We start from the raw sequence: 12,085 nt of genomic DNA, 5'->3' as shown, positions 1-12,085 counted from the left end.
TTTTTGGTTGGGTATCAATAGTTTGTTATTTGTTAAAATTGGTCTTCACTTTTTAATCTTCAGAACAAGTTTCCTGCAGATTGACCACACAATCCCAACTCAAAATCCACTCAGTAGTTTCGGATGAAGCATGTTGCAGTTTTTACAGTGTCAGCAGATAGTATTAAGAAGTTGTCATGGAGGTGAATCTGTGGACATGAAATATTATTAGCTCCTTTGATTCTTTCTGAATTCATTGTTTTGATTCTTTACTGTTTTATGAACTCTTCTAAATAGCTCAGAAGCTTTAAATGAACAGAGAGAAATTTGCTTTCTCACACTTTCACTGGAGCCAGAAGGTGATTTGCTCAGCTTAGCATCAATATTTGAGTGCAGGGCATCACAGGTAGCCTGACTTTGTCCAAAGTTGAAAATAATCTTGTTTGTTTGCTGTATCTTGTTTGCTTAATTCACATACAGAAATACAAAAAAACACTACGGTATGTATGGGTAAAATAGTGGAATACAATTTATTATTATTGTATTTTCTTCTTTGCTGGACGCCAGACAACCAGCTGAGTCAGAGTGACTCCTGCAAGTCACTCTGTTGGCAACATGCATGTATTATAAGAGCTGAATAGGAGTTGGATGAAAATTCAAGGTGCTCAGACCCTTTTCTGAAATTTATTTTCTGGAATGTCTATTCATAGATGGGCTTTTAAGACCCACAAGACTCCTTTACAAAATGCAAACCAAACAATATATGCATACATTAAAACAAAGAACGATATGATATTGTTTAAAGCTCAGGAAGTAGCTAGAAAGTAGACCCTTGATTTAAGACTGTTTTGTCAAACTGTCAAACTTGAAAGTGAATCTGTTGCAATACATTTACTCATAAATTCATTCTGCTATTGGCTATTTTTTTTTTCCAGATATTGATGAGTGCACAACTGGCACCCACAACTGTTCCTTCAGACAGACCTGCTATAACCTGCAGGGAGGTTTCAGGTGTCTCTCCTTAAACTGCCCTGACAACTACAAGAAGGTGTCCGACACGTGAGTCACATCTCGGCAACTTTTAAATCTTGACATGTTTTTCTCCACTGGTGTCTTTTCCTGATCTTACTTAAAGTTTTAGTCAAGCCTTTGTCTGGGTGCCACTCTTTTTTTGTTTGTTTGAAGTTTTCCTTGGTAAACAGGTCCAATGAAGTCTCTCCTCACAGATGTACTGTACTATATTATGTTTATTTGCCGTATCCAGGCATTTTTTTTTTTCCTCTTAAGCATTAACCTATAGGTGTGTTTAAGATTATATTCTATATGTTTCTATCTAGATCTTCTCAGGCTGTGAAACACTATACATCCATATACAGTACTTACAGTGCAGCATCCTGCACAGAATGGCCTTGTTAGCTGTGTGCCTTTGTCGGCTGACTCCTATCAGGCTGCACGATGAAGTCAGATGGCTTTGATCAGCTCAGTGCTTCCCGGGGCCGTCTCTGCAGCTCTCCCCACTCTACGCTCCGCTGAACAGAACCAGTTCACACACACAGACACACAGGCATACACCCTCTCCGTCTATCTCCGGTCAGACCACGAGGGGCGTCTTATCAATGTTATCTGGAGACACCTTATTAACCTCAGTGTGACGTGTCTTGGCTCACCACAGAGAGCCGTCTTTCACTCCTCAACAGCCTTGGCAGCCACAGACAGACGACTGAGATTAAATGTTTCCCGGTCTGTCCATATTAGGTTCCAAGACACTCTTGTTCTGAGTTGTGCAAATTTCACAGTGCATTACGTTCAGGTTTACTTTGGGTTTTAAAGTCTGATTTGTGATGGATAATCAATCACAAAGCATGCCTCTGCATCGCTGCTCTTTTTTTTTTTTTTTTAGTGGTAACCCACCCACTGATTAGTGAACAGCTGTTTTGAAGCCTCAAGTATGGCAGTTTGGCCATCATCATCTTGGAGACAGAAGAGACCATATTTTGAGCAGTTGGGGATAAGTGAGGGGTGGATCTAACTGAAAAACCGTGGACAATATGCCCGCCCGCCTATTCCGGCAACCTGGCCGCACCCCAGGCATATCAGTCAAACCATTCACGCCCCAAAGGCCCGATGTGATTAATTATGAAATGATTTTCAAAAGAAATAGCAGAACACCGATCAGAAGGAGTAAATGTAACTAATGACAACATAATGACTTATTATGGAGTCATTATAAAACATATTAACTTAGTATTTTATAAGAGAAGTTCACACTCTCTGCATGGGAGTTTACGGAGCCATCCCCTCATGGCCCTTGGGGGTACTGTTTGATGTATCCTTTCAAATCACCCAAGACATCTGCCTCCAAATACTGTCTCACTAAATTCCCATTTTTCTCTCGCTGTCTTCCCTGGCTCGTTTCCAGACGCTGTGAGCGGATCACTTGTCCTACCAACTCCATGGATTGTCAGAACTCTCCTGTGCGGATCACGTACTACCAGCTCAGCTTCCAGACCAACATCATCACTCCGGCCCAGATTTTTCGAATTGGACCATCCCCTGCCTACTCCGGCGACCACATTGTCATTGGCATCACGAAGGGAAACGAAGAGGGCTACTTTAGCACCCGCAAGCTGAACAGCTTCACAGGGGCTGTCTACCTGCAGAGACAAGTCCGTGAGCCCAAAGACTTCACGATAGACGTGGAGATGAAGCTTCTGAGGCAGGGGACATTGACCTCATTCCTTGCTAGGATCTATGTATTTATCACATCCACCACTATGTAACACCAACCAGATGGAGACAGAGACTTGACATTTCATATGGTGCTAAATTTCTATTGGTGCACATTTTTGTAATGCCTCTCAATTTCCAAGCATGATTTAAGAATCTTGTAGAATGCTGCCAAATATTTAAACTGTTCACTTGGTGCTTGGCAGATTTTTTTTTTTGGAGTCTTTCTAGGACAATCATATTTCCTGAAAGACCATGTATTTGTATGTACCAAAGTCTTTTTCTGCATTGACTGTTACTAACGTGCTCTTGCCTTGATGCCCTTGTAAGGCTCTATTCACATGGTTTGTACAGACAGTGGTAAGGTGCAGAACAGGTCACCGCGCAAGTCGAAGTAGGTGGTTTGTGCTGTGCTCTACTCTTCTTCTTTGACCCCTCTATGATAAATGTTTATTTTCATGACAATTATTCTTGAAGAAATGAACACAACTTTGCAGCACTAGAAATGTAGGGCACTTGTCATATAGAGGCCCAAAACTGACAAAATATAATAAAAATGTTTCAATATGAATATATATCAGTAGTGTTAGGAGTTGAATAATTAGAATTAAGTTCCAAAAGAAATATAAATATTTGTCATTGACTCAGAATTACATTTTATACATGTTTCCTTCTCCACCAATCAGCTGTTAAAACAATTCAATATGTTTTCATTTATTTTACTGTAATATAGTTAAAACAATTGATTTTAGTCTTATGTTATTTTCACTTGCTCACTATTGTGTTTTCTCTTTTTTAACTGTTATTGAATTGTATTCATTTATCTGTCAGTATTCTCCAGGGGTGTAGGTTTGCATATGGACGGAAGTGACATGTCTCAACCAATATTTCCAGACCAGTTTGTATTATCTTTGGACTCAAGTCATAGTCAATCATTCTGCTCATCTCCAAGTTGACCAATTTAGGCTCTCTAGCATTTAACTGGCTGACAGGGAGAGGGCAATCTGAGGACTCACGTCATATGCAAATATTGTACAACTACTGTCAGACAAGCATGAGGTGAGAGCTGATCAGTGTGCTGACAGCGGTGAGTTATCAGGACTGTCAGTTCACACCTGAACCATTGGTGAACATTTTCAATAACTTCCTCCCTTTGCTTTATTTCCTGCACTACAGCACATAAAACCTATTTTGGTTCAGGCCAACATGTTTTGTACTTTGTAGATATTATTCCATCCAAAAAGATTAGAAGCTTTTTCAACACCCAGGGTGTAAGTATAGTTAGTAACTATTTATACATGTTAATGTAAAATTATGAACTGCTAGCTACCCAATGTCACCAGGTTTTCTGTGGAAAATAATGTCAACTGATGTTAGTTAACCGTGCTGGTTAATTTTACCTAGCAAGTTAACCCCAGCTTTCTGCTAGCAGGAGTAAATACAAAATCTGTGGATATATCAATATTACGAGATAAATTTCAGTCAAGAAATCCCATGAAAGTGTCACTATTAATGAATTGTACTGAATGCAGGAAAAGGGAGCAGGCTAGAAAAGTAGCGCAAGCTGATGAGGAAACAGGTGCATTTTCAGCATTTCAGGAGAGCTCCGAATTATGAATTATGATTCAACATTTTAGGGAGGCATCAGCATTCTTAGGATTTTAGGCAACCTTTGAAAGTCACAACAAGTTGTTTTTTTACTGAATATTTAAAATCGTTCGCAAAAGTATATGGGACCCTAAGATATATACTGTAAGACATTTGGGGTTTAGGATTGAGTGTAAATTACCAACCTACAGTTAATGTAACTATGATCTGCCCATGTATGGTCCACCACTACCTCGATGTGGGGGTAGGGAGTGGGTTGTTTTGTCCCTGACAATGTTAAAACTGAACCCACACCCTTAGTACGTTGTAATGTCATTACCTTGTGTGTATATAATAATGTGATGTCCATGTATATATATATGACCAAAATAAAGTTTCCTATTATTATTCAAATCTATGAATTAGGTTTACATTTATTTTAAATTTTAAGAAATGATTTATTTTGCCATCTGTTTGAAGGTTATAGGATAATTCCTGTTTATTTCAACCTGGTGTATTTCCAATTGTTGTTGCTCGACAGAGCCAACAAGTCATGCTAACTTCGAAAGTCCATTGGAGAGAAACCAAGAGTTGCACGAAACAGCATATATCGAGGCAAAAAAAACGCTTCTTTTTTTTTCCAAAGAAAAAAAAAGATTTTCTTTTCTTTTTAAAAGATGTTATTTTATTCGGTCTCAAACTAAACAGAAATTACCCCCCCTGAAATAACCATTTTGCTAACTGCATAAATGGGAAATACATCAGGTTGAAATAAATTGTAGCTACTTGAAAGGACAATTGTAAATTATATTTTTGTTTTACTGTTCATGTAAACAAATATAAATCAGCATGATTTATTAATGTCACTTATTGGATTTTTCTTGGCAGTTTTGGGCTTCGATTAAAACCACCCAATTTTTTCATGTGTTTGTAAAAACTCCGCAGATCCTTCATATAGGACATTTTGTTAAACATTTGGTGTATTATGTTTTTATAAGATGTGATCAGATTAAATGTTTTGAAATTCAAGGCAAATCCCGCAAAATAAACAAAACTTTAAACAGTCATGTATGGTAAATTCCAGCACTGAAAATATCATTGAAGGGGATGTTACTGTTGCTTTTTTGTTGTTGTGTTTTATATTCTTTCCTCTATGACAGAACACATCTCTCTATGTTACTGTGTTGTAATTATCTCAGGGTAAAAATCAAGCAATTTTGTAAACACTAGGCAATTTCCTGTATGCTCTGCAGGAATGAATCTGTTTGCTGCTGTAACTGGCCTCAAACAGCATGGACAGTTTCAGCTGCCACATGACATTTGTATCTATGACCAAACCAATAAATGATGATCGAACTGCTTTCATTTGCTCAATACAAGTGCACAGTGTCAGGGTCACTTTTTCCACAACATCAACACCATCACATGCTGCTCGCTGGTTCCATGTAATATTTGAGCCAACATTCCCATCTAGTGGTGACCAGTGACTCACCACCTAATACGCCACCCTAACAAAGGCAGAGAATATTCATTTAGCTTCTTTGAAATGTATCAGATTTCAATTTAGATGTTATTTACAAAATAAATTGCCCGACACTAACTTAGCGAACTTCTTATCTCAACTGTTTCCATCACCTTTTCCACAGCTACACAAGGAACATTTAATGTGTGTTACACCCAGTGGTATTCCCACCCGGAAAGTGTGCGTGCTTTGCTACTTCAGCCTATTAATACATCCCAGTAGATGGCCTTTCAGCTGGAAACTGGGTGGGGGGTCTCTCACAGGTCACTGTATAAATAAACACCACTGTTGGACTGATAGATGGTTTTAGGAAATAATCACACTAATATTTTTGGGCACAAGATTCTGAGTGATTAATCAACCCACATTTAGAGTCAGAGCACCTTCATTGGGCATATTAGTATTTATTCTAGAACTGGAGCATCATTCTTCAAAAAGATTTGTTGTTTAGACGTTGGCGGTGGAGAGCGCCATGTAACACGTCGCTCCAAAATCTCTTTCACTCCCAAAGGCGATCAATTGAGTTGGGATCTGGCGACTGTGAAGGCCATGGTGTATAATTTACATATAAAATCAGTCACATTTGTTATCTATCTGTAGTTGTTCAATATTAAGTATTTGTAATTGTACTTTTGTCATTGGACAGAGGCCAGAAATTTATTTTAGCAGCTCACATACAAATTTCTGTTTAGCCTACAATCAACTTAAAGTACAGACTTGTGATGTTGTTTTATGGTTTCCATTAAAAAAAATACAGTACTGGCCAAGGACCTTATGAATTGTTAGGGTCTCATCAGCATTTAAATAGCTACAGTGACTTTGTAAAGGGTTAATACTGTGCTGTTTAGTTTCCATCTTTGGTACTCAGTAATCAGTGCTATGAGGATCATCTGTCGGTCAATGTGTCCACCACTGTGATCTTTCAACTGTGAGTTTCTGGTGTGTTTTTTCTGTTTAATTGCAAACCACAAAAAACACATCCCTTCCTGTGAATCAGAGCAGAAAACTCCAAGACCAGATTCCAACTCTTTCAGACTTTAACAAAATAATGTTTGGAGAAGTGAAATTTGATCCATTTACCTTCCTGAATTTATTATAACAAATAAAAGCAGATTGTAGGGAGCCTGTAAGAATATATAAGCATAGTAAAGGGTCTTTATAGTGAATCAATGGTGCACCACTGTGGTTTATGCGACTGGATGATGAAAAATTTGTTCAGGAAACTGGTCAGCCACTGCAGCAGTGACACTGGTCTTCACTGGGTGGCCTCTTTCCTTTCTGCTGGAACCCAAACACATCCGGCTATTGAGGTGGCGCCCCACATGTGGGAGTGTGATCTCTGATTGTCTGTCTCAGCTTCAAAGGGTTATCAAGACAACTAAATATATGTGGTGAGGAGCCACCTTGTTACAGTAACATGAAAACAACCAGACCTCCAGTAACATGTTTCAGCTAACGCCTAATGGGTTCACATCAGCACGTCGAGTTTTATGGCACTGCTTTTAAAGGATGGCAGAAGAAGAAAAAAAAGACAAAGGTATAAACTTATGAGCCAAATAATTAAGACCCCCCCCCCCCCTCCTTAATATGCTGGTGGTCCATCACATGCTGCCAAAAACACTCCAGCCCATCAAGACCTGGACTCAACAAGACCTCTGAAGGTGTCCTGTGAGACGACAGCAGCTGATCCTTTAAGACCAGGATGTTGCAAGTTGGGGATGCTGTTGATCAGACTTGTTCCAGCTTGTGCCATAATTTATGGTTCATAACTCTTTGGACCCCTAATAGCAGGTACTCACCACTGCTGAACGGGAGCACACCACAACCCTTCTCGTTTCAGAGGAGACCCAGTTGTCTGGCCTCAATAACATGGTCAACAATGCACTTTGTCTGACATGAGACATCCATGTTTGTTTGCTTCCATACTTTTTACTGAATATAAACTACTGTTAAAAATATTCAGTGAAGCACTGTAGATCATTGCAGCAATACAATCCTGATAAATATATATATTTAGTGTGTAGATAGATAGATTTATGATACCAGATTTATTGATGGTTTGTGGAGTTTAGATTTGACTTCCATCTGCTGGGTGACTGAGGGACAGGTGCAGAACCTACATCTGAGGGATAATCCACTGAAACTTCATCCTCAGTTGGATATTATCCAGTAGCTGTGGCTTAAGATATTGTTGATGGCAGATTTTACAAGAACCTTTGAACATAAAAAGCAGGCTTACAGTGACTTTGTTATTATCTGCTTGTTGTATCAGTGTGTCATGTTCAGTATCGTTGTTCCCCACTGATATCAAGAATGACGAGTCTATAAAATCTCCCCCAAAAAATATTTTTGCACATTATCTCTTCCTGCTGGGGTTCAGTAATGTATAGCCTATTAATTCCAGAGCTTCCCTTTCAATTTTATTGGTGTAGTCAGCTATCCCTTTTTATCCCTTCCAGCTGTTAAATTTAGCTCATTTGCCTGATTTCAGTGGAGGACTTTACTGTCCTAAATGTGTACTGCATGAGGAATATAACAGTTGATTGAAAAATTTGACAGCCCACAAGGATAAAATCCAGAGTAAAAGACAGACTCCTTGCAGAATTTTGGAGGGCTTATTAGAAGACCTCCTGAGAGCCACAACAGAAAAAGTCTAATAAAAGCTCATCAGAGCATATATTGGCAATGAAAGGAAAGCCGTGTGTTGTTGAAAATGATCAGTGACCCTGATGTGGAGCTTTCAGGCCAGCTGACTGGCTTTGATCTTAAATAGAGATGTGAAGAAAGTGGAACGTGGCTCTTACTGGTGGATGGAGAAGGCATGGAGCAGAAGCACTATTTATTTTAGGTTTTCTTTTGTTTTTTACAACAAAAACCAGTGAATATCCACTAAACCTATAAATTATTTACTTTTAAATAAGACTCTTCATTAATCAAATTAGATGTAGCTTACATGTATTACAGTCTTACTGAAACCCAAACCTCATGATTATATTAAAATGCTATTTTCATGTTTGAAAATATGAAGTCACGGACATAACAAGGTTAGGGGTGCTCTTGAATTTCATCTACGGTAACTCCAGTGAGCTGCAGGTTGACAACAGAGGGCAGCAGACTGCACCAATCTGACAGCCGTAACATGGTGCTGAAAGAATGTTCACTTGCACAATACACTTGCGTAACCTGTCTGAACGTCAGCTCATTAAATGCATGCCTACATTTTCCATTCCAGTACATGTGAGCACAAACACATTCCCCTTCTTCACACAAGGACTTCCTCTCTGCAGAACCACGATTGCATTTAACTGCTGTGATCAGTCGCATTCCCACTGTAATAATGTATCAGTCCTTAGTGGGCGGTTATCATGTGTGAAACCATGAGTCAGCTTTTCCATGGACTGATGTGATGCATGTCTTCCAAAGCAGAGAACTCCCTCTGTCACAGCTCCGTCAGGTCTCCTCGAGGGGACCAGTTAAATGACGCCTTTGATTAGCTGATTATACACTATTCATCTTCTTCTCTGGTTAATCACAGAGACACTAAAGTCCTCTTTTATCATGCTGTACCAGTGTGTGAGGCCTGTGTATGTGTAACAAAACCCAGTGGGAAATCAAAGAGATTCTGTTTGCGTAAGATCCTCATTTTGTTCATCACACAGCCTACCTTCCAATTGTCTGCACACTCATGATTAGTCATACTTATTTCAATCTTGCTGGGTTTATGGTGTTTTGTAATATTAAATGACAGGCTGTGTCTCCTTTTGATTAATTCTTATTTGTCATACCTGCAATTAGGATAACACGCAATTTCAGGTCATACGTTTTTGCTTGGATAAGCCTTATATAGAACCCCCCCCCCCCCCACACACACACACACACACGCACACGCACACGCACACCTCACCTCATTTTTACCATAATTGCTCTCACTGCCCATCTTAATTGTACAGTATATGTAGAAAGGTACATAGCCAGAAAAAAATGCAATTATATACAAAACTAACATGAAAGATAAAATGTACTTTTCTGGTTTAAAAAGCGAACACCAAAGTTCAGCAAGTCGAGTGTTCAGCAGTGGAAATTTGTAATCATCAGGTGGGAGATTTTTGTTCAAACACATCCAGCCAGTGGCAATAACAAAACAGAACATGGAAAAGTCATGACTGAGTGGTTTCTGAACATGAATCTACATACTTTGGGATAACTGAAACAAAAGAGAAGTATAAGCAGTTTTTACTGTGAGGAAGATGGCTAATGTTTTTTCTCCCTTCACCTCTTGTGATGTATTGTAATTCCTCCTGCTGAATCAAGAAGTGCTCCAGTTTAAAAGGCTTTGATTTTGTAATAAATAAAAAAAAAAGAATGTCTCCTGACATTAATTAAACCCATAACAACTTATCTCTGTTAATCAAAATAAATAAAAACTTAAAATGTTCAAACAAAGAAAATCATCCAATGCCTTAAAGTGGCTTTTCTGTAACACCTTTCTTTCAAAATCCAATCGCCACCCCTTTTTCTATCCACCCCTCCACTGTTTGCCTGTAGGGATTTGTTCCTTAGACATTTCAATCTTAATTCTATGAATCTGTGTTTCTGAGACTGTCGATGGTACACATGTTATGCTACATCATAGGTTGTTTACCTATGGGAAGAGACTCAGACATATTTAAGATGACACACTACACATTTGTATCAGGTGCATTTCCACAACAGGAGCTTTTGCCTGGAGAGCAGGAAATTATTTTAGGAACACCGCTACTGTACCTACACACACCATCATCAACGACTTGATCTAAATATAACCTATATTGGGTTTCTGTTATGATTATACAGTGCCTATGTGATCACAGATCTTTCCCCTGTCTGTTTTTGCTGGCAACCACCAGCATTACGCATAAAATAGAATTTATTCTCCCATCTGTTGTCTGGATGTTGTGCTGCAGATGCACCAATGTAACCTGTTAACATGGGTGCTGAAATGACAATCAATACATTCCACAACTGCCACACATATAGGCAGTGTGTCCTAGGCCTTACTTCTCTAACCCACCACTTCATTCCTTACATTTAACATCACACTCTTCAATGTCTTTAATGGCACATGCTAAGGACAGCCTATCTCTTACAGTATACTCTTTTTTGTTCTTTTATTGCCCCTTTTATATTTATTCTTTCTTTTTTCAGCCTGAACGGAAGGAATGCAGAGTAAGAATGTCATTGTTCACTGTAACTATCTGTTGACTCCATATGACAAGAAATCTTTACAGAGTCGTGAATCTCCTGTATCTCAAATCTTGCATGTCTACCTGTGTAACGAAGTTCTAAATTAAGTTCTGGGGAGATTTTTACCTCAAAAAAGGGTAAGTAGGTTTTAAAGGTTCAAGAAACTTTAGAATGTTTACAGTACTGAACAGTCTTGATTGGTCAAATATGATGCATAATATGATGCATTCCCGAGCATTGTTACACACTTGGCATTTTTAAACCCCTGCATCTTCAAATATTTCATGATCAGTGGTTGACAGCAAAGTCCACAGGACAACATTCAGAGGGAATTTGAGACCATCGCACATTTGTACCTGACTGACCTTTGGCACTGCTGTGAAAATGCAAATCTCAATTCTCTGGAGGGAAAGTTCCTGGGAATTTTGATGGAAAAGCACCATTGCTTTTCCCTGTGCAGACACATTTTAAAATAGTGCTCTGAGTGAGTAATGCTTTTTATTTTACAGGGGAGTTTTTGTTGCATGACTGCTTAACTCCTCTCCACCTTGGTACTGATGTTTTTCAGACTCTATAGTACCCATCCACCTTGTTGCACTGTTCATTTGGGCTTTAAAGAAGCATTGACAGGGAAGAGCACAGTTGCGCCTGAAAAATGGAGCATTCCCAGTAAAAACACGCAACTGGTCTTCTCAATGTCGTTCTTAAAAGCTTAACAGCAGAACAGACATCCAAGAAACAGATTAATACCAATCAGTCATCAAGCAAACTGTTTATTTATTGATCAGCGACACGTGTTATATCTCTCTGACAAATCATTATCATTATCATTAAGTATTAAGCAGCCAATGAAATAATCCTGCAGGGACCCTTAAATCTGAAATATTCGCATCAGCATCCCATACAATAAGAGTCAAACATGTAAAACCCTCAATGTAAACTGATTAGCTACAATGTGAACCAAGAGGAATGAATCTCAATGTACATACTACATACATGGATATATAACCAGAGGAAGGGGGAGACTTTGCTCAACATACCAAGCAC

The 12,085-nt window shown here is 38.8% G+C and overlaps 1 protein-coding gene across 1 annotated transcript in view; it reads left to right on the top strand.

Moving 5' to 3' along the window:
* fbln2 (fibulin 2) overlaps nt 1-4,743 on the top strand; it is a 58,343-nt gene extending 53,600 nt beyond the window's left edge. The window contains exons 15-16 of the mRNA XM_069146649.1: nt 915-1,038; nt 2,399-4,743. Of these exons, the coding sequence (XP_069002750.1) occupies nt 915-1,038; nt 2,399-2,759 (485 nt within the window). The 3' untranslated portion in view covers nt 2,760-4,743. The remainder of the gene's footprint in view (nt 1-914; nt 1,039-2,398) is intronic.
* The last annotated feature ends 7,342 nt before the right edge of the window (nt 4,744-12,085 follow it).

Source organism: Embiotoca jacksoni, unplaced genomic scaffold, assembly GCF_022577435.1.
Source record: "Embiotoca jacksoni isolate LCO1_2020_lvr unplaced genomic scaffold, fEmbJac1.0.p SCAF_1, whole genome shotgun sequence".
NCBI lineage: Eukaryota > Metazoa > Chordata > Actinopteri > Embiotocidae > Embiotoca > Embiotoca jacksoni.
The sequence above is the reverse complement of the archived record's forward strand: the minus strand, read 5'-3'. Positions and strand labels throughout refer to the sequence as shown.